General features: G+C 42.1%; 2 protein-coding genes across 5 annotated transcripts in view; one reads left to right on the top strand and one right to left on the bottom strand.

Annotated features, from left to right (window-relative positions):
• The window catches only part of NMNAT1 (nicotinamide nucleotide adenylyltransferase 1), a 30,007-nt gene extending 6,090 nt beyond the window's left edge, over nt 1-23,917 (top strand). For 3 of the 4 annotated variants that reach the window (XM_081308719.1, XM_081308720.1, XM_081308721.1), the window contains exons 2-5: nt 13,912-14,082; nt 17,873-18,056; nt 21,689-21,831; nt 22,158-23,917. In XM_081308719.1, coding sequence (XP_081164845.1) covers nt 13,968-14,082; nt 17,873-18,056; nt 21,689-21,831; nt 22,158-22,558 — 843 coding nt within the window. In that variant the 5' untranslated portion in view covers nt 13,912-13,967 and the 3' untranslated portion in view covers nt 22,559-23,917. Of the gene's footprint in view, nt 1-2,099; nt 2,121-13,911; nt 14,083-17,872; nt 18,057-21,688; nt 21,832-22,157 lie in introns of those variants that run through there. The other variant, XM_081308718.1, reaches the window with a different exon arrangement.
• On the bottom strand, nt 1,423-9,131 carry LOC308657200 (uncharacterized protein; the record flags this gene model as incomplete). Its single annotated transcript, XM_081308726.1, has 6 exons — nt 1,423-1,907; nt 2,152-2,218; nt 2,683-2,813; nt 4,656-4,735; nt 6,024-6,086; nt 9,058-9,131. The coding sequence occupies 6 exons, from the start codon at nt 9,129-9,131 to the stop codon at nt 1,831-1,833; spliced, it is 492 nt and encodes a 163-aa protein (XP_081164852.1). The 3' UTR covers nt 1,423-1,830.
• Nucleotides 23,918-24,392: the final 475 nt, after the last annotated feature.

The raw sequence follows: 24,392 nt of genomic DNA, 5'->3' as shown, positions 1-24,392 counted from the left end.
AGCCCTGTTTCAAATCAAAAAACATAAAGGGCTGGGGCCCCTTAAGAGCCCCGGGTTCTAACGTGAGAGCATTTGTGTAACTAGCCTCTGTTTAAAATGCCTCAGAATCTGTATACACATAGAAGTAAGTAACAAGACATGATGTGGATCAATTAGCTATTTTCTCTAGAAAACAACTGACCATCAATGCAAAAGATTGTTGTAATCCAGAGGGAAGAGATTATTATTTTTACTCCAAAATATCTCAGTGCATTTTGGGGCGGGCAGGGGTGGAGTGGGGAGGGTGGCACTACTAGGGACTGAATCCAGGCATGTTTTACCACTGAGCTTTTTCTCCAACCCTTTTTTGGGGAGGGTATCAGAGGTTGAATTCAGGGGCACTCAACCACTGAGCCACATCCCCAGCCCTATTTCGTACTTTTTATTTAGAGACAGGGTCTCACTGAGCTGCTTAGCACCTTGCTATTTCTGAGGCTGGCTTTGAACTCATGATCCTTCTTCCTCAGCCTCCTGAGCCGCTGGGATTGCAGGCATGCGCCACCAGGCCCAGCTCACACTACATTTTTTGTAATATTTATTTTTTAGTTGTACACAATACCTTTATTTTGTTTATTTTTATGTGGTGCTGAGGATCGAACCATCGGCCTCACATGTGCTAGGGGAGCACTCTACCACTAACCCATAACCCCAGCCTCTTGCACTACATTTTTCAAGAAGCAACAAGTTAGCCTCATTCAAATATGCAGTCTGAATCATTGTGTTCTTTCAAAACTAAACCTTTGTTGATTATTAAGATTTGTATTTTCCTTTCGTTTTCTGGGTTTTTTTTTTTGTTGTTGTTTTTTTGGGGGGTGGGTATCAGGGATTGAACTCAGGGGCACTCAACCGATGAGCCAAAACCCCAGCCCTATTTTGTGTTTTATTTAGAGACAGGGTCTCACTGAGTTGTTTAGCACCTCACTTTTGCTGAGGCTGGCTTTGAACTCACAATCCTGATTCTGCCTCAACCTCCAGAGCCACTGGGATTACAGGCATGGGCCACCACGTCCTTGCTTATCTGCATTTATTTCTATAGCATTCATCCAGCAGATACTACTAACTTTATTGGACAAAATAATAATAAGGGGCTGGGGTTGTGGCTCAGTGGTAGAGCACTCGCCTAACATGCACAAGGCCCTGGGTTCGATCCTCAGTACCACATAAAAATAAATAAATAAGAAAGTATTGTGTACAACTAAAACTAAAAAGATAAATATTAAAAAATAATAATAATAAGGTTTAGAAAGTCAAAATAATGACCTTGAAAACCACCCCAGAGATTCTCCTCTGGGGTGAGTTTATTGTGATGGCAATCCTGTGATTTCAGTAGACCTATTCCTATTTATACCTGAAAGTGCTCATTAATACTTAAAAACAATTTTCTTCCAAGTGACTGGTCTTGGCGTGCCTCCTGTAGTTGGCCATAGTGTTCAGCTGATCATTTCCTCAAGAAGCAGCAAAGCAGGAGATGATCACCTGCTTGCTGACATGTGGCAGTGCTGGTGGGACAGGCTTGGCCTTCCTGGGATGTATTATCTGAGGTTAGAGACCAGCAGGACTTGAAGGTCAAATTCATTTTTTTTTATTGGTTGCTCAAAACATTACAAAGCTCTTGACATATCGTATTTCATACATTAGATTCAAGTGGGTTATGAACTCCCATTTTTACCCCAAATACAGATTGCAGAATCACATTGGTTACACATCCACATTTTTACCTAATGCCATATTAGTAATTGTTGTATTCTGCTACCTTTCCTATCCTCTAATATCCCCCCTTGAAGGTCAAATTCATACTGTCGCTTTAGCCTCTGGCCTTGGGCAGGTCACCCTGGACAGCTGGATGAGCCCCATGCCTGAGAAAAGAACTGGAGGGTAGAGAATGGACTCTAGTTAAGTAGAGTGGAAATAAGGGGAGAGGATGGTTTTATATCCCCTCCTAAATTCCCTTTTCCTTTGCTTTTCACGCTTTTTGGCTCTTCGAGTGCCTGCCATGAGAAGAGCCCGGGCTTCCCCTGCAATAGAATGCTCCTTCTCAGTGAATAGGTACTTTCCTGGAAGGACTGGTGAGCATCCGACAGGTACAGCCACATGGGGCACGGGTTTGCTTACCTGTAGACACCAGGCTGCCCACTGACAGCAGCACTGACAAGTAGTAAAGTTCAGGGGTTGTTTTTTCCTGTATTCGAGAAGGGAAGAGCACTGTGAGGAATATTTTGTCTTAATCAGAACACTATTAAAAATAAGACACTGGGGTGTAGCTCAATGATAGAGCACCGTGGGTTTGATCCCCGGTACCATCAAAAAGAAAAAAAGAAAGAACATTTTTTAAAAATCGCTTGTAGAATTTTTCTTTTTTATTTTTTTGGTGGTGGTGGTGGATGCTGGGGATGGAACCCAGGGTCTTGTGCATGCTAAGCCTGCTCTGTACCACTGAGCTACACCCTCAGCCTCTTATAGAATGTTTTTAACCTCCCCAGAAAAATGTTTTAACTGTGACGTGACTAATTAGGAATTCCATTTCTACATATCTTTATTTTTGTTGTAAATAAAAAATAAATATTGAAGACTAATGGCATATTGTTTATAGCCAAACTTTCAGATTAAGATGAGCCTTTAGAGAGTCAGTATTTAAAAACGTACACAGTCTGATGCCAAAATTGTTAACACCATGGTGCAGACTCCTTCACTGAAGGATCCTGCACCAAATACACAAAGCATCCTCTTCAGTGCTCGTGGGACTGGTTCCATCTGCAGAAGCAGCACAGTAAGACCTAAAAGGGAGAGGACAGCATTGGCTTACCAGGTTAATCACCTCAGAATCATATTCTTGAGTGCACATCTAAATATAATTTGCAGTTGATGTTTTTGTTGTCGTTGTTGTGGTTGTGGTACTAGGGATGAAACCCAGGATCTCATGAAAGCGCTTAGCAAGCGATTTTCCAAAGAGCCACTTCCCCAACCCAAATCTAAATTGCTTTCCTACTTTGCTCCTATGGAACAGAAATGCACAAAATCTAGCTAGACTAAGGTTTTCCTTTGTTTTTTTTTTTAAAGAGAGAGAGGAGAGAGAGAATTTTTAATATTTATTTTTTTAGTTCTCGGCGGACACAACATCTTTGTTGGTATGTGGTGCTGAGGATCAAACCTGGGCCGCACGCATGCCAGGCGAGCGCACTACCGCTTGAGCCACATCCCCAGCCCAAAGGTTTTCCTTTGATATGTGCAATGCTAATAATAATAACTGGCTTTGGTTTCTTTATTTTATTTATTTATTTTTTTAAAGACTGGTGTTTTTTTTTTTTAATATTTATTTTTTAGTTATTGGCGGACACAACATCTTTGTTGGTATGTGGTGCTGAGAATCGAACCCGGGCCGCACGCATGCCAGGCGAGCGCGCTACCGCTTGAGCCACATCCCCAGCCCCTGGTTTCTTTATTTTATTTTAAGTGATTCTTCTCAATTAAACTTTACATCAAAACTATGGTGCAAGTATTTCTATCACCAATTTATAAATAATCAAAGGGAGTCTCGAAGAGATTTAAGTAACTCATCATTGATTATAGAGTGAATATTTGGACTGACCTCTAAAACCCTTCCCCATTATACTATACTGCCTCTTGTGGAGTTGTAAAAGACTCTCTTCTAGGTCTACAACAATAAATACTTTATTTTTAAAAAATTCAACATAGAATTTCAGTGCTGGGGATGGAACTTGGGGCTCTGCTTATGCTGACCACTCATGCCACCAATGAGATACACCCTCAGCTCCTCCGCCGTTCATTACTCTTATATGTGTCCACAAAGGAAAGTATAGTGAAATCTATGGATTACAATATTCCTAAAACTTCACATTTCAGCGATACACTCTTCATGTTTTTGTTTTGTTATGCTGGGAATAAAACCCAGGACCTTGAGTAGGCGAGGCAAGAGCTCTACCACTGAGTTATAGCCTCAGCCATTCAGTGATGCTTTTTTGCTTCAAGTTGTCAATGACCCTATTTCCCTAACCAGTATAATCTCTTTCTTTCTTTTTTTTTTTTTTGTTTGTGTGTGTGTGTGTGTGTGTGTGTGTGTGTTTCTAGGGATTGAACCCAGGGTCTTACACATTCCCACAAGCACTCTACTCCTGATGTACTTCCCCAGCTGTATTTATCTGTTTGTTTTTGAGATAATGTCACAATAAATTGCCCAGGCTGGCCTCAAACTCACCATCCTCCTGCCTCAGCCTCCCAGTCACTGGGATTATAGGCATGCCACTACCATACACCCAGTCCCTCTATCATCTCTTGCTTAATAACCATTTATTTAGTGAATAACTAGATTTGGTACTTTAGTACTATAACCTTAAAGAATTTTACAACTTAAAGCATTTGTATTAGACTAAATACAAACTTATTAGGTTTCATAGTCAAAAATTTTGTACAGCTGCAAGAGGTACAAGGGAATGTTTAAAATTTTCTGGTCACCTGAACTTTAAATGTGAATTTTTTTTCTTAATATCCAGTCTGTGAGCCTGAAAAGCAGAAAACCCTATCTTAGCCATTTGTGTTCTAGCAGTGTCTAGCAAATGGGAGAAATCTGGTGAGTGGTGGGCAGCTGACAGCACACTTACCAATTGTGAAGAAAGTAAAGATGATGTTACCCACCAGGTTGGTCAGGAGAGGTTGACTGCAGTATCGAGATGATCTGGGCCTAGAATTCAATAATGTGGTTGACATGGAATTCATGACCTATTATAAGAAATCCTCTAAGCACTACACAGAAGGCACCAACCCTTTGTTTTTTTTTTTTTTTTTTCTTTTTTGGTACTGGGGATTGAACTCAGGGGCACTCAACCACTGAGCCACATCTCCAGGCCTATTTTGTATTTTATTTAGAAGCAGGGTCACACTGAATTGCTCACTTTTTTGCTGAGGCTGGCTTTGAACCTGCAATCCTCCTGTCTTAGCCTCCCAAGCCGTAATCCTTGATTCCTAATCTTAATTCTGGTGCTAAGGTTCATCTTGGCTCCAGGAAACTCACTTCTCTTTTTAGAACTTGGTTAATAGTGACAGTTACCAATAGTCTAAATCAGTGAACAAATGTTTACCACTTTTCTAATTCATTCTAATTTGATATTTGTGGAAATTCCGACCTTGTAAAGAAACATACCTTCTTGCACATGAATCCCCTGTCCTGAGACTTGGTTGATTTGAGTTAGGCTACTTACAACTAGCTCTGAAGCTTTCCCTCCTCAACTGGATTCTCAGTTTTCATATTTTTTAGAATTTCGCATTTTTAGGATCGCAGTTTTTTATTTTAAACGAATCAAGTTGTATTTGCCTCATTTGCTCAGTGATGAAATTAACTGGCTGTTTGTCTTTTTTCTTGGTGGGGAGTGCTGGGGATTGAGCCTGAGGTGCTTTATCACTGAATTACATCTCCAGCACTTTTTATTTTATTTTATTTTATTTTTGAGACAGAGTCTCACTAAAATTCTCAGGCTGGCCTCAAACTTGCAGGCCTCCTGACTCAGCCTCCCACATTGCTGGGATTACAGGCGCGTACCACCACACCCAGCCTGATTTGGTTGTTTCTGCCAAGATTCATTTTCACCATAGAATCTGAAATAACATATCAAATCTTAATCTGGTTGAGTGTACCCATGTAGTCCTCAGCCCTGCAGACATTAGCTGATACCAGACTGTTGGGACTGGTCTCTAGGGAATTCATAAATAACACTGGCATCCTCATTGTCTCCCATTTAATGGCTTCTTATACTAGAAGAAGTAAGGGTTGATCAACTAGTCTGCTCAAATCCCAGCTATCCTTGTTGTGTGGAGATTTTAAACTTTTCAAAGAGGTGAATGGTGACTGCCGTGGATAATAGAGGCAGAAACAATGGGGCAGGCTGCAGTTAAACATGTTGCAGGAATCAGAGACAACACCCAGACCGCCTCCCCAGGTAAGACCTGCATGCTGAGCTGCAGGTGGAACTTACCTTAGCAGAACGTAGAACTGGAGAACCAGAGAGGTGATGCCAAACAAGAACACTGTCACCTTGCTGCAGGGTACACAGTGGGTAACATTTTTACCTTGTCTGGTAATAAAATGACTTCAAGCAAATGCAGGTTCTATTTCATAATAATCAAACCATAGAGATGAAGTTTGAAACGTAACAAGGATGAATTGAGGTCCATTCCATTAGAATAAAATTATATCTAATAGTTCTCCAATAAGAATATGAATAATAGCTATTATAACCCATAAATAATATTAGGTTATTAATACAAAAGAAAATTTATAATATAAAAATATCCATAATTGGGCTGGGGATGTGGCTCAAGCGGTAGCGCGCTCGCCTGGCATGCGTGCGGCCCGGGTTCAATCCTCAGCACCACATACAAACAAAAATGTTGTGTCCGCCGAGAACTAAAAAAATAAATATTCATAATTGGTGGATAAATGTATCAAATATTTTTATGCATTGTCATTTAATATGCACAAAATTAACTCAAAAATTCTATGAGTTAAGAACTATAAGCCTTGGGCTGGAGGTGTGGCTTAAGTGGTAGCACGGGGTGCTGGGTTCCATCCTCAGCACCACATAAAAAATAAAATAAAGATGTTGCGTCCACTGAAAACTGAAAAATAAATATTAAAAAAATCTCTCTCTCAGGGCTGGGGATGTGGCTCAAGCGGTAGCGCACTCGCCTGGCATGCGTGTGGCCGGGGTTCGATCCTCAGCACCACATACAAACAGAGATGTTGTGTCCGCCGAAAAAAGAAAACTAAAAAAAAAATATATATATATATATATAAAATTCTCTCTCTCTAAAAAAAAAATCTTTCTTTCTTCTCTCTCTCTCTCTTAAAAAAAAAAACAACTATAGGTCTTGCCGAGTGTGGTGGTACACACCTATAATCCCAGGGACTAGGGAGGCTGAGACAGGAATTCAAAGCCAGCCTTAGCAAGAGCGAGGTACTAAGCAACTCAGTGAGACCCTGTCTCTAAATAAAATACAAGATAGGGCTGGGATGTGGCTCAATGGCTGAACACCCCTGAGTTCAATCCTTGGTACTAAAAAAAAAAAAAAAAAAAAAAAAAAACTATAGGTCTCCATCCTTTTCTTTCTTATTAGTTCCCAGGCTGATTTCCAACTCTTGGGCTCAGGAGATCCTCCCAATTCAGCCTCCCAGATAGCCAGGACTACAGATGTACCCAGCTTGGGTCCCCATTTTATAAATGAGGAAACCAAGATGGAAAGTTTTGAGTGACTTGTCCAGTGACCGACAGCAGGTAGTAGTGATACAAATAGAATCTGAACCTAGGTCTGGGACTGTCAGCCACACCTCTGCCAGCTCTGCCTTGTGCCAGATGATTTGCATTATCGTGCAATAATAAACCTAATTAGCCCACCTGCCACAGCCATACAGCGAAGTGACAGTCACTGTCACTGCTCAAAACGTTTCTGAAATTCTTTTCACTTTATATGTATGGTTTCTGTGGTGTACATATAAGTAAATCTTCCTTATTAAGAAATAGTCCGGGGGGGCTGGGGTTGTGGCTCAGTGGTAGAGCGCTTTCCTGGCTCGTGCAAGCCTCTGGGTTCGATCCTCAGCACCACATAAAAATAAATAAACAAAATAAAGGTATTGTATCCAACTACAATTAAAAGATAAATATTTTTTAAAAAAGAAATATTCTATCTCTTCACCATAAACTATATTCCTTTTGCTTGTTTACTAATTGGGTTTAATACTGAATGACTTCAGGGTGTTTATAGAAAGAAAGCAAATCTATCTTTCAAGTGAATTAACTCAAAAGAATGTATAATTTACCCAGCTCCTTGGGAGACTGAGGCAGGGGGATTACAAGTTTGAAGCCCGCCTCGGCAATTTAGCAAGACCCTGTCTCAAAATAAAAGTGGCTGGGGTGTAGCTCAGTGGTAAAGCTTTGCCTAGCATTTACACAGCCCTGGGTTAATTCCCCAATACTACAAAGAAGAAAAAAAATATATAAAACTTCAAAATGTACCTCCACTATTATGTAAAATTATAGTAAACCAATAAAAAATGACCTTATAAAAAACAAAATATACCTCCAAAATATTTAAAGCAACCATAGCTTTGTTTTTTTTGTTTTGTTTGTTTGTTTTTTTGGGGTACAAGGGATTGAACTCAGGGGCACTTAACCACTGAGCCATCACATTCCCAACCCCTTTTTGTATTTTATTTAGAGATACGGTCTCACTGAGTTGTTTAGGGCCTCAATAAGTTGCTGAGGTTGGCTTTGAATTCACAATCCTCCTGCCTTAGCCTCCTGAGCCACTAGGATTACAGGTGTGTACCACCACACCTGGCTAACCATAGCATTGTTGGAATAAGAATATAGATATATGCTTAAATTTTTGGAGTGTTTTGTTTCTTATTTTTTGGTGGTGCTGGGGATTGAACCCAGGGCCTTGGGCATGAAAGGCAAGCACTCTACCTACCGAGCTATGTCCCCAGCCCCTTAAATTTACTATTTTGAAAGAAATACTATTCTTTTATGGTTGTAAATCTTGAGAGATGATCAAGTCAATCATATTATTCAACAATTGGCCAACATAAGTTTAATTATACTGAGCATCTGAAAATGTGACAAAGGAAAGCCACAGGGTTACCAATTTTTTTTTTTTTTTGGACTGGGGATTAAACCTGGGGCACTTTAACACTGAACCGCATCCCAAGCCCTTTTATTTTGAGATAGGATCTCGCTAAATTGCTGAGGCTAGGAACTTGTGATCCTCCTGCCTCAGCCTCCAGAGGAACTGGGATTACAGGCTGCACAACCAAGACCAGCACTGTTTTCTTTGAAAGAGTTGATGTTTTAAAAACTGTTTATTAAATGTTTTAATGTTCACACCTCAATGTTTTTAAAACTTGAAAAGATCAATGATTTAAAAATTAAAAGTAAGTTTTAGTTAAACTTCAAGATTGCCTCAGAAGAAATGAACTCTACTCTGTTACAGTGGGTAGGGAGGGACACTTACAGTCTGAGCTGATGCGATCTGGGCAGCCAGCAGTGCAAGTAGTAGGCTGTGTGGGCCAAACAGAAGTGAATCATGGTGACCCTGGCCCTGGAGCACCTGGAGCAAAGCAAGGATGATCAAGAACAATTCCCACCAGGCTTTCAAACTACTGTTCGTCACCTGCCGTTGCAGGACAGACTGCTCTTGCAGGAGCACACTCTGACTTAACTCTTCTGTGACTTTAAGGTCTAGAGTCCAGTCTGAGCTCAGGCTGGCTGGGTTCACAGTGAACTAATGAAACTGCTGGGTATTCAAAACCAATCAAGAGTGTGTTGACAAGGGACAAAGACGAAAGATCATCTTCCCGCTGCCCCTCCCCATCCCCCAGGCAGAATCTGAAACCTGAACTCCTCCCTCAGGACACACTGGGGCTCAGGGCTTTGTTCATCTCTGGCTCTGAAGTCAGTTTCAGGACCACAGGCAGCTCCCCTGAGCCCCCACATCATGCTCTCAGCCTTACCGTCTTCCCACTTACTCTCCCTTGGGGAGCAGGCCTGAAACCTGACATGGGCAGGTCCAGGACTACACCAAGTATCAGCTGAATCCCTGGCCCCTGCACCGCTGTCCTGGAGAGCAGGCGCAGTGGCTTCCCTGCAGGGCCCAGGGTACTGTGGGAAGGAAGCCTTCACCACCACTATAATGCAGAAGGTAGTTTTTATGGGAATTGGATTGGGATGGGGATAGGGATAGGGATGACAGGGTTGGGTATAGCCCCAAGTGAACCCTGGTATTATCCTTTGGTATGGTCACTGAAGGGGGAGCATTTAAATCCTTCTTACCTATTAGCTCATTTTTTTCCCATACTGGGAATTGAACCTAGGGGTGCTCTTCCAGTCAGCCACCCTCAGCTCTTCTTTTGCTAAGGCTGGCTGGGGTCATGGCTCAGTGGTAGAGCGCTTACCTAGCATGTTTGAGGCACTGGATTCGATTCTCAGCATCACATATAAATAAATAAAGGTCCATCAACAACTAATAAGTTTTGTTGTTGTTGTTGTTTTTGGTTCTGGGAATTGAACCCAGGACCTTGTGCATGCAAGGCAAGCACTCTACCAACTGAGCTATGTCCCCAGCCCTAATGAAATATTTTTTAAAAATTGCTGAGGTTGGGCTGGGGATGTGGCTCAAGCGGTAGCGCGCTCACCTGGCATGCGCGCTGTGCTGGGTTCGATCCTCGGCACCACATACAAATAAAGATGTTGTGTCCGCTGAAAACTAAAAAATAAATATTACAAAATTCTCTCTCTCTCTCTCTCAAAAAAAAAAAAAATTGCTGAGGTTGGCCTGGAACTTGCAGTACTCCTGCTTCAGCCTCCCAAGTTGCTGGGATTATAGGCATGCACCACCAAGCCCAGTTTATGTTTTGAGATAGGGTCTTGCTAAAATGCAGAGACTGGCCTTGAATTTGTGATCCTCATGTCTTAGCCTCCCAAGTTCCTGGGATTATAGGCATGTACACCACTGAACTCATTCCTTAATGCCATGCTGACTATTCTGACTGTTCTTTCCTTTATTTCCTATGCACAATTAGCACTGTCCCTGTGATCCCTACATTAAGCCTTTTTTTTTTTTTTTTTTTTTTTTTTTTTGAGATGGTGGTCTCATCATGTTGCACAGGCTGGCATTGAACTGCTGGGCACAGGAGATGATCCTGCCTCAGCCTTCAAAGTAGCTGGGATTACTGTGTGTTTGGAGGTGGCCTCAGATCTCTTTCTTAATTCTTACCCCATAGATTTACTTAAATGAAACTGTGCTTACTTTGTAGCTGATCTTTCTCTCTTGTTTTGCTCTTCTAATCAGTCCTGCCTCATCACCATCATCAGTATTATTCTTTTCCTCAAAGTCTTCAGCTTGCATCCATTTTAACACAGTGGTACAGGCAATATGCTGAACACTTGGCCATGTATTATCCTGAGAAATAATCTTCAGGGTTGGGGCAGAGCTCAGCAGTAGAATTTAGCATGCTGAGGCCCTGGGTTCCACCCCCAGCACCACAAAATAAAAACTTACTCAAAATAACTGAGATTGGTTCTGTCTCTATCTTCATTTTACAGTTGAGAAAACTGAAAGAGGTAATTGAATTAAGGTCACACAAATCAGAGGTCTATTTATTTATTTAAGTACTAGCAATTGAACTCAAGGGGTCTTTACCATGGAGCTACATCCCAGCCTTTGTATTTTTTGAGATAGGATCTCAGTGAGTCTCTCAAGTTCTTGCTAAATTGCTGAAGCTGACCCTGAACTTGGTGATCCTCCTGCCTCAGCCTCCCAAAATCTCTGGGATTACAGGTGTGCATCACCACACCAGCTGCTTCTGGGTTCTTGAGATGAGAGGCCGCCACTTTCCCTGTCTCAAGCCTGAGGCAGCCATTGTAAAACTTTTCAGCTTCTGTGATCCTCTGAGAAAATCTGATCAATCTCTCCTCCTAATTACATATGTTCTTTGGCTCTATTTCTCTGGAGATTCCTGCCAATACAGGAAGTTTGGGAGAGAGTAGCAAGGGATTATGAGAACTAATCCTCACAGATCTTAGGAGGATGTCATTAGGAACTCTGTAATTTTGATAACTTGAGAAATAGCATCAGAAGCTCACAATGTAGAATTATGGTAGAATCTAGCAGGAGAAATAACTGAAAAGGTGAGGAGTAGTTGCCTTTAGGCAGCTGGGGGAGGGGATTGAATGGTGGTTTGTTTTCATCGTGGGCCTTTTCCATGTTATGATTTCTTTTTTTTTTTTTTTAAAGAGAGAGTGAGAGAGGAGAGAGAGAAAGAGAGAGATTTTTTTTTAGAAGAGAATTTTATTTTTAATATTTATTTTTTAGTTCTTGGCGGACACAACATCTTTGTTGGTATGTGGTGCTGAGGATCGAACCCGGGCCGCACGCACTCCAGGCGAGCGCGCTACTAGTTGAGCCACATCCCCAGCCCCGAGAGAGAATTTTTTAATATTTATTTTTTAGTTCTCGGCGGACACAACATCTTTGTTTGTATGTGGTGCTGAGGATCGAACCCGGGCCGCACGCATGCCAGGCGAGCGCGCTACCGCTTGAGCCACATCCCCAGCCCCCGTTATGATTTCTATAGGTGGACAAGTTTGGTAAAATTGTATTACAGTTTTGTTTTTTGTTTTTCCAGTGTTGGGGATCAAACTCAGGGCCTCATGCATGCTAGGCAAGCACTCCACCACTGAGCTACTTCCTCACCACCTCAACTTTTATTTCATTTTATTTTTGGCAGTTCTGGAGATCAAAGCCAGGCCTGCATATGCTAGGAAAGTGCTCCACCAGGAAATGCACTCCGTCCTCAATACTTTAAATCAGATATCTAGCATGACTTCATTAGGGTTTAAGAAAGATTAAATAGAATGATGTAACAAAGATATATGTAGATTATAAATCTCACTCCATGCAAAATGATAATGTTGGGCTGGGGCTGTAGCTCAGTGGTAGAGTGCCTGCCTCACATGTGTGGCGCTGGGTTCCATCCTCAGCACCAAATAAATAAATAAAGATATCACGTCCATCTACAACTAAAAATAAAATTTTTTAAAAATGATAATGTCATGATCATGTTGACAAAGAGGTGAAAATACTGTTTTTAAAGACAGGTGTTAGGATTTATATTTGTTAGATGACAATATCCTCTCAGTTTCTGATAACCACAATAACACAATCACAAAACTTGAGTGGCATCTATCTAAAACATTGATTTTTGCTTGTGAGTCGGGTCAGCTGGTAGTTACTGACCTGACCCGGGTTTGGCTGATTCCACCTAGACTTACTGCCTGTCTGCTCAAGTTAGTTGGGTTTGGCTGGCCTAGGACGGCTGCAGTCACATACTGCATGGTTGGCTGTCCATCTGCTAGGACACCAGCACTCTTCTACGAGTTCCACCACACTCCAGCAGGCTCGCTTGGGCTAGTTTTCATGGCTGGTGGCAGTCCTGAAAACAGAAGGGTTCGATGCCTCTGTTATGGTTTGAATGTGGTACTAAGTCTCCCAAAAGTTCATGTGCTGGAAGCTTGGTCTCCAGTGTGGCAATGTGAAGGTGGTGGAACCTTTAAAATGTGGGCCCTAGTGGAAGGTAATTAGGTCATGGTGGTCCCTGAGGTGACTTCTCAAGAGAATGGATTGTTATAAAGTAAGGTCAACACTATACAACACTTTATATGTGCTTAGTTCCTTCTGCATGTGCCTGGTTCCCTTTCTGCTTCTCTGCCACCTTGTGATACAACCTGGGACCCTCAGTAGGAAGTCAGCATCATGTTCTTGGAACTCCTGAATTTCTTTTCTTTATAAAGCACCTGCTTCTACTGTTCCATTATAGCAACAGGAAATGGACAGTCTGTGAGGCTTAGGCTCAGAGCTGGCATCCTATCGCTACTGCCCACATTCTTTTTTTTTTTTTTTCAAAGTTTTTTTTTTTTTAGAGAGAGAGAGAGAGAGAGAATATTTAATATTTATTTATTTATTTTTAGTTCTCGGCGGACACAACATCTTTGTTGGTATGTGGTGCTGAGGATCGAACCCGGGCCGCACGCATGCCAGGCGAGCGCGCTACCGCTGAGCCACATCCCCAGCCCCTGCCCACATTCTTTTGGGCAAAACAAATCACAAAGAATAGAGAAGGAGATTCCCTCCCTTTATGATAGGAGCTGCATATTTATGTTAAAAAGGAGGGGTGGGGAAATAATGCCAATTGTGCAATTCATTTAGCATAATCATTATAGCCAAATATTGTTGGCTATGATCACATGGATTTATTGATTTATTTATTAATGATCACATAACTGGATTTATTTTCTTTTTCCTTTGTAGACAACAAGGAAGATGTCAGAGTTTTCCATTTAGAGCAACAACTTCAAGTTCTTACCATGGACAAATCAGAGAAAACTGAAGTGGTTCTTCTTGCTTGTGGTTCATTTAATCCAATCACCAACATGCACCTCAGATTATTTGAGCTGGCCAAGGACTACCTGAATAGAACAGGTAGGAACAGTAACCAGAAGCAATGTAAGTGTTGGCTTGGTGACACATGCCTATAATCCTAGCAGCGTAGAGGCTAAGGCAGAGGATCAAAGTTTGCCAGTCTCAGCAAATTAGCAAGGCCCTGGGGAGACTCTGTCTCAAAACAAAAAATAAAAAGTGCTGGTAATGTGGCTCAGTGGTTAAGCACCCCTGGGCTCAATCCTCAGTACAAAAATAGAAAAGCAATTTAAGGCTAAAGAACCACTTGATTGGGTCTCTGTCAGTGTGAACAATTAATCAACAAGGTACAAACATGCTCCCTACTCACTTGGACAGAGACTTAGCCAAAAAAGGGTGAGGAGCTGAATGTAGTGGTGTGTGCATATAGTCCCAGCACTAGTTCACAACCAGCCTGAGCGCACAGCAAGACTGCCTCAAAACAAACACAAAAGCAGGTAAGGTATGTCCATGGAATGTCTACGCATCTGGCTACTGGCCTATAGAATAAAAATTCAGTTTTATGTATTTAGAGCTCAGTAGAAGCAACAATGATCCTCAGAATGCAAGTTTCATCCAGGTATCCATCTGTGGACCCAGCTATTTAGGGGGTTGAGGCAAGAAGATAGATCACTTGAGCCTGGAAATTCAAGATCAGCCTGGGCCACAAATAGCAAGACCTCATCTCAAAACAAACAATAACAACAACAACAAAAAACCCTAGGACTGGGGTTGTGGCTCAGTGGTAGAGTACTTGCCTAGCGTGGTGAGGCACTGAGTTTGATTCTCAACACCACATATAATTAATTCATTAAAGGTCCATCGACAACTAAAAAAAATATTTAAAAAAACACTTGAGCTTTTTTGTTCCCTTATGAAAAAAGGAAACAAAACCTTGCTTTCATTATGGTTATATAATTCCATTTTATCCAGGGATTCATTTTATAACAGGTTTACATCATGCACATAAAAACTGTATCTTTTCCTCAGGGAAACAAAAGGTTTGAGTCGTATAAGGTGAGGACTAGGTAAGAATTTGCTGTCTGGAGGTGAAACCCCACCTAATTGGACTCTTTGTTCTGTTCTGCTCTGTTTTGTTTTGTGGTGCTAGGGATGGAACCCAGGGCCTCATACATGCTAGGCAGGTGCTCTACCACTGAGCTACACCCCAGCCATCAAGCTGAGCTGTGGTTTCATTCTGCTGCTTCTCTCTCCACTAGCTTCACATCCACATAGTTCCAAATGCTTTTTCTTTTCTTTTTTTTTAATATTTTATATGTATGGACCTTTATTTTATTCATTTATTTATATGTGGTGCCAAGGATCGAACCCAGTGCCTCACACATGCTAGGCAAGCACTCTACCACTGAGCCACAGACTCAGCCCCCCAATTTTTTTTTTTTTTTTTAAAGATAGAGTGAGAGAGGAGAGAGAGAGAGAATTTTTTTAATATTTATTTTTTAGATCTCGGCGGACACAACATCTTTGTTGGTATGTGGTGCTGAGGATCGAACCCGGGCCGCACGCACGCCAGGCGAGCGCGCTACCGCTTGAGCCACATCCCCAGTCCCCCCAAATGTTTTTTCTAAAATAAAAATTTAATCGTATCATGCCCATGTAGAAGCTCTAATTTACATAAAGGCTTCAGGATCAGCCTAACGTATTCATAAACAATACATAAATAAAGGGTGGCCATCAAGTATGAATATTATTTTACATATATTATAATGCAGAATCAAGAAATCACTTGTGCTGGGCAAGGTGGCACGTACCTGTAATCCCAGTGGCTTGGGAAGCTAAAGGAAGAGGATCACAAGTTCAAAGCCAACCTCTTTAATTTAGTGAGGCCCTAAGCAACTTAGGGAGACCCTGTCTCAAAATACAAAATAAAAAGGACTGGGGATGCACTTCTGTGGTAAAGTGTCCCTGGGTTCAATCCCTAGTACGAGAGGAAAAAGAGAGACAGAGAAAGAGAGAAATCATTTGTCATGATTATTCACTTATGTTTTCCATACTTTATGGTCACCATGTATATGCTGTAAGAGATAAATAATGTTATAAAAGAGCATGTATATGAAATAAAATGCTCACCTCTCATTTCTCTGGAGCCAACCACTTTTTTTTTTTTTTTTTAAAGAGAGAGGAGAGGGGGAGAGAGAGAGAGAGAATTTATTTATTTATTTTAGTTTTCGGCGGACACAACATCTTTGTTTGTCCATGGTGCTGAGGATCGAACCCGGGCCGCACGCATGCCAGGCTAGCGCGCTACCACTTGAGCCACATCCTCAGCCCCGCAACCACTGTTAATAGTTTAAAAATACATTCTTCCAGGGGCTGGGGATGTGGCTCAAGCGGTAGCGCGCTGGCCTGGCATGCATGCGGCCCGGGTTCGATCCCCAGCACCACATACAAAACAGAGATGTTGTGACAGAGATGTTGTGTCCGCCGATAACTAAAAAATAAATATTAAAAAAAAAATACATTCTTCCAGCCAAATGTGGTGGTGCATACCTGTAATCCCAGTGATGCAGGAGGATCACAAGTTGGAGCAAGCCTCAGCAACTAAGCAAGACCCTGAGTAATTTAGGGAAACCTTGTCTCAAAATGAAAAGTAAAAATTGCTGTGGGGTATAGCTCAGTGGTAAAGTGCCCCTGGATTCAGTCCCTAATACCAAAAATAAAATAAAATTCACCTTTCAATCGTTTTTCTGTAGTTTTACATGCAAATATTCGTATATACACACATTTTATTTTGTTGCATAAATCATAAAGCAATTTTCTGTTAGATGCACATGGATGGATGGATGTTCAACCTTAATTAATTCCAATAATCTCAGAACCAAAATTAAAAATTACATATATTTTGCCCCTCACACTGAAAAAAGTTTTTAAACTCAATAATGTCCAGTATCAGAGATTGGAGAGAAACGGTCTGCATACACTCTAGGAGGACAATGCAAATCCATTAAAGCTTTTTGCAAGGTAATTTGGCAATACCAATCAAATTGTAAACTGTACAGGCCAGGTGCTGTGGCACATACCTATAATCTCAGCAGCTCGGGAGGCTGAGGCAGGAAGATTACGAGTTCAAAGCCAGCCTCATCAAAAGTGAGGCACTAAGCAACTCGGCGAGACCCTGTCTCTAAAACACAATGTAGGGCTGGGGATGCTCTCAGTGGTTGAGTGCCCCTGAGTTCAACACCCCCCATACCATCATCTCCCCAACTGAAACTGAGTTTCAGTTGGGGAAGATGAAAAAATTAAGGAGTATCCATTCTGGTGATGGTTGCTTGTGCTTAATGCTGTGGAACTATGCATTTAAAGTTGTTAAATGGTAAGTTTTATGTATGTATATTTTACCATGGTTTCAATCAATTAACAAAGAAAAAGTTTTATGTATGTATATTTTACCATAGTTTCAATCAATTAAAAAAGAAAGAGAATCTGTGATTGCAAAAGTAATATTGATCTGGGTGCAGTGACACATGCCTATAATCCCAGCTACTGGAGAGACTGAGATAGGAAGATTGCAAGTTTGAGGCCTCAGCAACTTAGTGAGACCCTGTCTCAAAATAAGGAAGGGTCTGGGGATGTGACTCAGTGATAGAACACTCCTGGGTTCAATCCTCAGTACTAAAACCAAAATCAAAAAAGGAGCTGGGATGTAGCTCAGTGGTAGAGTGCTTGCCTAGCATGTGGAAGGTCCTGGGTTCAGTCAACCCAGTTCCACAAAATAAATAAATAAATAAAAATCACAATATTTTCTATGCACGAAATTTCTTATTCCTAATTTCCAATCTAACTCCTTATCCAGGAAAATATAGAGTTATCAAAGGCATAATTTCTCCTGTTGGTGATGCATATAAGAAGAAAGGGCTCATCCCTGCCCACCACCGAATCATCATGGCAGAACTTGCCACCAAGACTTCCAACTGGGTGGAGGTGGACACGTGGGAAAGTCTTCAGAAGGAGTGGACAGAGACTGTTAAGGTGCTGAGGTAGGTCCCAGCTGAAGAGCAAAGAGCCGCTGGCAGCGCGGATCTCACCACCACTCAGGAGTCTTGCTAAGTTGCTGAGGCTGGCTTAGAACTTGTGATCCTCCTGCTCCAGCCTCTTACAGGTGTCCACCACCATGCTCAGCTAATATTCAAATTTCAGGCTTTTTAGAACTTCAGCTATCAAAATGGGTAGAATTTTCCTTGATCATATTGGTGGTACCCGTCTGTTTTCTTTTTTTTTTTTTTAATATTTATTTTTTAGTTCTCGGCGGACACAACATCTTTGTTGGTATGTGGTGCTGAGGATCGAACCCAGGCCGCACGCATGCCAGGCGAGTGCGCTACCGCTTGAGCCACATCCCCAGCCCTACCCGTCTGTTTTCTTGTGCAAACTGTGACACAATCCTGACTAACCGCTCAGAACTCATCTCCACTCGGTTCACAGGTGCCACTGGTAGAGCATTTCTTTTTAACAAGGTAGTTAACCTACAGTACAGTGAAGTTCAAGATCGGGTCATGCTTGCTGACCGCGACATGGTTCAGGATGTGAGCTGCAAAAACTGCAGTATCAAACTGGGATGGATCTATGAGTTTGCTACTGAAGACAGCCAGCGTTATAAGGAAGGCTGTGTGATCCTGGAACGTGCTCTAGTTCGAGAAAGTGAGGGCTTTGAGGAGCACGTACCATCTGATAACTCTTGAAGAAAAAGAGATAAATCCATCTTTTCCCAGGTCTCCTTCACTGAAAACAAAAATCTACTTACATACACTGTTACCTTAGCATCAGAGTCGGATTCATGAACTGCGGAACAAGAGGTTGTGAGAATCTAAGATGGAACCTTTCTTTTCTTTTTTTAATTTTGTATTTTCCATCCAACAGCAGTGTGTAGAGAGAATATTATGCAGTTGCTGTTAATTTTTTTTCCCTATGTTTACATCTTGAGGCAGAAGAGTCTCTGCAGCTAAGTGGTAGGCTATGTGAGGAAAAAAATCTGGGCTATTAGAGTGATAAAAGTGTGTTTTATGTAAATTTTGAATGGCGAATATGTCAAGAGCATGGTTTTTAAACTTATTTGGGCTTCATTTTAAAACTTTTTTTTTTTTTTAAACCCAGTTATTTCACTTGATTTGCTAGCTTCAGAGAAGAGATCTGAATCTGTGCCCAGCGCTAAAGGCTCAGTGTTGTTAGCATGGCTTGTGCTGGCCCGTGTGTCATATTCTTGTTGGAGATGAACCGTAGCACCAGAGCCCATTCTTCCTTGTCAGTCTCGACCCAAAGAAGTCACCATTCCTAGTTACTTGTCACCACATAACTGGTGTTGATTGGAACCTTTTTCTGAAATGGGACAGAACTGCTTGGTTGTCTTTTTCCATGTAACTTAAGCATAGTAATATAAATAAAGTAATAGTTGGGAAAAAAAAGGTGCTGAGGTAGTAATACTGAAATTAACATTATCATTTCTGTGCCTTCTTTTTGCCATGTTTCAGTACTGTCTTACATCTGAATGTACAGATTTGCAAAGCTGTCACCAGAGCTGGAAAGACATGGCTGCGCCATTTCCATGGAAGGGCACCACAGGCTATAGAACACAGCACAGAGGTTCAGTGTTCCTTAGCCTTTGTGTCTGTCTTCGTGGTTTGAGATGTCCCCGTGTTTGGTACCCTGCAATATTTGTCAGGAAATTGAGGCAGTCTGCCTGGCCTGTCTGAGCCTCAGGTCAGAAAGGCAGAGTTGCAGAAGGATATTGCTGTCATCTGTCTTTGGTATGAGAGAGAAACAGGGGGCTTCAGGATGAGGAGCTGTAGGTGATGCTTGCTCAGGGACATGGGAATACCACAGACCTCTGTGCTAATATTCTTAAAACTTCCACTTAAGGGTTCAGAAGCCAGAGTAAGTAATATCTAATTATTTCTTTGATTATCTTGAAGGCAAATTTAAAAAGCTTTATGAAAAAACTTTCTGTTCTTAGAGTTCTGAGCCTTCTGGTTACTGATAGTATGGGGCGGGGGTCAGAATAAGAAATAGAGGCCACTCTGAGTACTAAAGTGAAGGGGAGTTTAGGTGCTCAGCTCAGGCACAAGTGTTTAGAAGAGCTGGAAGAGTGGATGCCACCGTGTGTTTCAAGGTCCTGCCCCCTCAGTTGCTGTGGGAGATCAGGAAATCAATTCTGCTTCTGCTGCCACCTCTGCGGCTGTTAAGCTGCCTCAGGCTCCAGACACTGGGGACTGGACAGTGGAGTGTGGAGTCCGCAGCCATGCACACACTGCGAGAGGCTACTTGTCAGGCTGTTCAGCCCCAGAGTAATAATAATCCCTGCCTCCCAGGTCTCTCTCGAGAGTCTCATCATGAAACCCAGCCACATCAGAAGCTACTGTGAGGCCCTCTGGGCAGTGTGCTTAGGGCAGAGCTGAGCCCTGAGCTGGCAGATGGTGTCCAGCAGGAACTTACCAGGAGGACTCACTTTTCAAGCTTGGCAGGGAAAAGTCTCCTCTGCTTGTTGGCAAAAAATTCTGTAATCAGAGACCAGGCTCTGAACCTAGTCCTACCCATCCCTCTCTGGCTCTGTGGTAACCTATTACATATTCAGTTCAGCTGTTCAGGAGGGAAGGGATTTAAGAGCACAGTGGCCCCTCAGTGAGTCCCACAATGTGGCTCCTGGACCTGAGGTAATGGTACAGTGTGGTAAGGTGGTGGCACCCTCTTCCCACCCCGAATGGAGCTGTGCACACATCCGCCTGTGTGTCTTCCTGTGGGGCCTCTGGCCCTTGGCCCTCCAGGTCCTTATCCCTGGCGTTGTGGTTCTAGGTCAGTCGTGTGGTGGTCAGAAGTGTGGGTCTGAACCAGACTACTGGGTCAAGTGCTGTCTCTGCTATGTACAAGCCCAAAGACTGTGGGCAAAACTAGTGAGTTCCCCTCTTAATGGGGATGACAAGTGATTCTAATAAAAAGGGGAGAGTCATCCCACTTCTTTGTGACAACCAAAACATTCATTCAATCAAATTGTTGTCAAGCTGGTGCGGTGGCTCACTCCTCTAATCCCAGAGGCTCAGGAAACTGAGGCAGGAGGATCATGAATTCAAAGCCAGTCTCAGCAAATGGGGGGTGCTAAACAGCTCAGTGAGACCCTATCTCTAAATAAAATACTAAATATAGGGTTGGAATTGTGGCTCAGTGGTTGAGTGCCCTTGAGTTCAATCCCTGGTACCCCCAAAAAAGTTATCAAAAACCTCCTATGTTCTAGGGATTCTGCCACAAGGAGAGTTGCATCCCTAAGCCTTCATCTTCCCATTCATTGTGGGGATAATGATATTTATGATATGGGAATGGAGATTTAATCAGACAATTCACACAGAGGTTCTACTGTGATGCGTGGCATAATAAATAATTCATGTTGACTCCTGCTGCTGTGGCACAGACACAAAAAATGGTTATAGACACCATTTGTGTTTTCCTAGGATTGACCTTATACTGGCCGTCCTAACTGGTGGGGTGCTGTGGGTACTAGTGATGAAACATTTTGAATATCACCCCATTTTACCATTAGGTCAGAGACTTAAGCATCTTCAAATGGACAGTATTTCAGTGGAGCATCATAAGAAAGCAGGAAATACTATTTTATGTTGTTTTATAGACACCATCAAGAGAAGCTAGAGGCTGGCAACTGTGACCACAGGCAGAACTCACCTGTGGTTGAAAGGTCTGGACGGAAGAGGAAGTGCTTGGAACAAAGACAGGATTCTAGTCAGAAGAAATCCCTAGAGCCCAAAACAAAAGGTTCGTAAGTTCCACCAGCACTCCAAAGAGACCAAGACTAGAATAATTCAGATTCCAGGGCTGAGCCGCCGCCCTTGGGATTTCACATCTGGTGCCCAGAAGGTGGTCCTGTTGGCTTCATGAAGGAAGAGAGAGTGAAAGGTGCGCTGTGCTTACTTCTCCTGCAGTGCACTTTAGCTTTTGAGGTGTCCGGGATCATTTTTGGAAATCTGAATCTTATAAAAATTGAATACTCTTTCCTGAAAAACACATACGTACAGTCATTGTAACTGTGGGGGGTTATTGGAGAAGCCAACTCTGAAACTTTGCTTCATTCTTCCTCCCAGGTGTGCCAGAGGTGAAGTTGCTGTGTGGGGCAGATTTACTAGAGTCCTTCGGTGTGCCCAATTTGTGGAAGAGTGAGGACATCACCCAAATCGTGGCAGACTATGGGCTGGTATGTGTCACTCGGGATGGAAGTGATGCTCAGAAATTCATCTATGAGTCCGATGTGCTGTGGAAACACCAGAGCAACATTCACCTGGTGAACGAGTGGATCAACAACGACATCTCGTCCACAAAGATCCGGAGAGCCCTCCGAAGGGGCCAGAGCATTCGCTACTTGGTACCAGATCTGGTCCAAGAATACATTGAAAAGCACGATTTGTACAGCTCTGAGAGCGAAGACAGGAATGTTGGGGTTGTCCTGGCTCCTTTGCAGAGAAACACTGCAGAGGCGAAGTCATAGAAATGCTACAGCTTTACAGTTTGGATCACTCTTCTGGAGATTTTAAACAATCTGGTGTTGTAACTCAGGAAAGAAATCTTTATCTTTCATAAACAAAATTTTAAAAATCTGATAAAAGTCAGTTGGAAATTAAAATAAGATTTATTTTTTCTTTTTATCAGAGTGGCTAAGATGAATGTTTTTAATAAGGCCTTTAAAAAAAAAAGAATGTACAAATCACTTTATTTTTAAGAGACTATTAGTTCACTAAAACCGGAAGAAATATTAATGAAACTAACTCCAAATAAGTACCACACAAGAGAAAACAAAGTGTGAAAAGCAAATGTCCACTCCAGATTCTGATTCTAGCCGGGTACTGCTTAAGAGGCTGAGGCAGGAGGATCACTTGAGCCCAGAGTTCAAGACCAACCTGGCAACACAACCAGATCCTGACTCAAAACAAAACAGAATCAACCCCCACCAAGCCTAACTTTAGTTATGAAAGGAACTGACATTTTATATATGCCTATTGTAGGGCTCTCCACCAAGATGGACAAGGGAAGGAATTCTTCATCTTATTTAATTTTTTTTTTTTTTTAAGTACTGGGAATTTAACCCAGGAGCCCTCTACCACTGAGCTACACTGCCAGTCCTTTTTGTTTTTTTAATTTTTTTTAGTTGTAGATTGTCACAATGTCTTTATTTTTATGTGGTGCATAAAAATATTTTTATGGGTAAGGATCAAACCCAGGGCCTCATGCGTTTGAGGCAAGTGCTCTACCTTCGAGCTACAACCCCAGCCCCCATTTTTTTTTTTTTTTTTTTTTTTTTAGAGAGTGAGAGAGGAGAGAGAGAGAGAATTTTTAATATTTATTTATTTTTTTTAGTTCTCGGCAGACACAACATCTTTGTTGGTATGTGGTGCTGAGGATCGAACCCGGGCCGCACGCATGCCAGGCGAGCGCGCTACCGCTTGAGCCACATCCCCAGCCCCAACCCCAGCCCATTTTTTTTGTTTTATTTTTGATAGAGTGTCTCTAAATTGCTGAAGCTGGCCTTGAATTTGTGATCTTCCTGCCTCGGCCTCTTGAGTTGCTGAGATTACAGGCGTATGCTACTGTGCCAAGCCCCAGAGAGAGCTTCTTATGGTTTGTTAAAATTGTTCTACAATAGAAACAGGATCATGGTTAAATTCCCAACAAAAATAGAATAATTTACTTTTTTGTAATTTATATTTATTACCTATACCACTCCAGATGAAGGTTTATAATTCTTCTTCAGAAAAAAAAATTACTTATAATTGTGCAATTGTTTAATCAGATATGAAGCTACAGGTGGAAAAAGGAAAATGTTAAATAAAGTTGACACATGTTTACTCTACCACACCCAACTTAATCTTTTGCAGGAGTGGGGGTTTATTTACTTATTTTTATGTGATGCTGAGGATCCAACCCAACGCCTCGCACATGCGAGGCAAATACTTGAACCCTGAGCCACAATTCCAGCCCTATTTTGTATTTTATTTAGAGACAGGGTCTCACTGAGTTGCTTAGCACCTCGCTTTTGCTAAGGCTGGCTGTCTTTGAATTCATGATCCTCCTGCCTCAGCCTCCTGAGCTGCTGCGATTATAGGCCTGTGCCACCACGCCTGGCCAAACTTATCCTTACTAAAGCTGTCAGGCCAACTCGAAAAGGCAGGAGAGGCACAAAGCCTGGCACCCATGTGATTCAGCCGGAGTCCACCAAATGAATAAAGGGTCAGAATCTCAGATCATAGAGATGAGGATCATTTCCTCCACCCACTTGACTTTCGGAGCTTAAAGTTTGAAGTAGACCTGAAAAATAACCATCTACA

The sequence above is a fragment of the Spermophilus citellus genome, assembly GCF_964194105.1.
Source record: "Spermophilus citellus genome assembly, chromosome: 9".
Lineage (NCBI taxonomy): Eukaryota > Metazoa > Chordata > Mammalia > Rodentia > Sciuridae > Spermophilus > Spermophilus citellus.
This window is presented reverse-complemented; position numbering and strand designations above follow the sequence as displayed.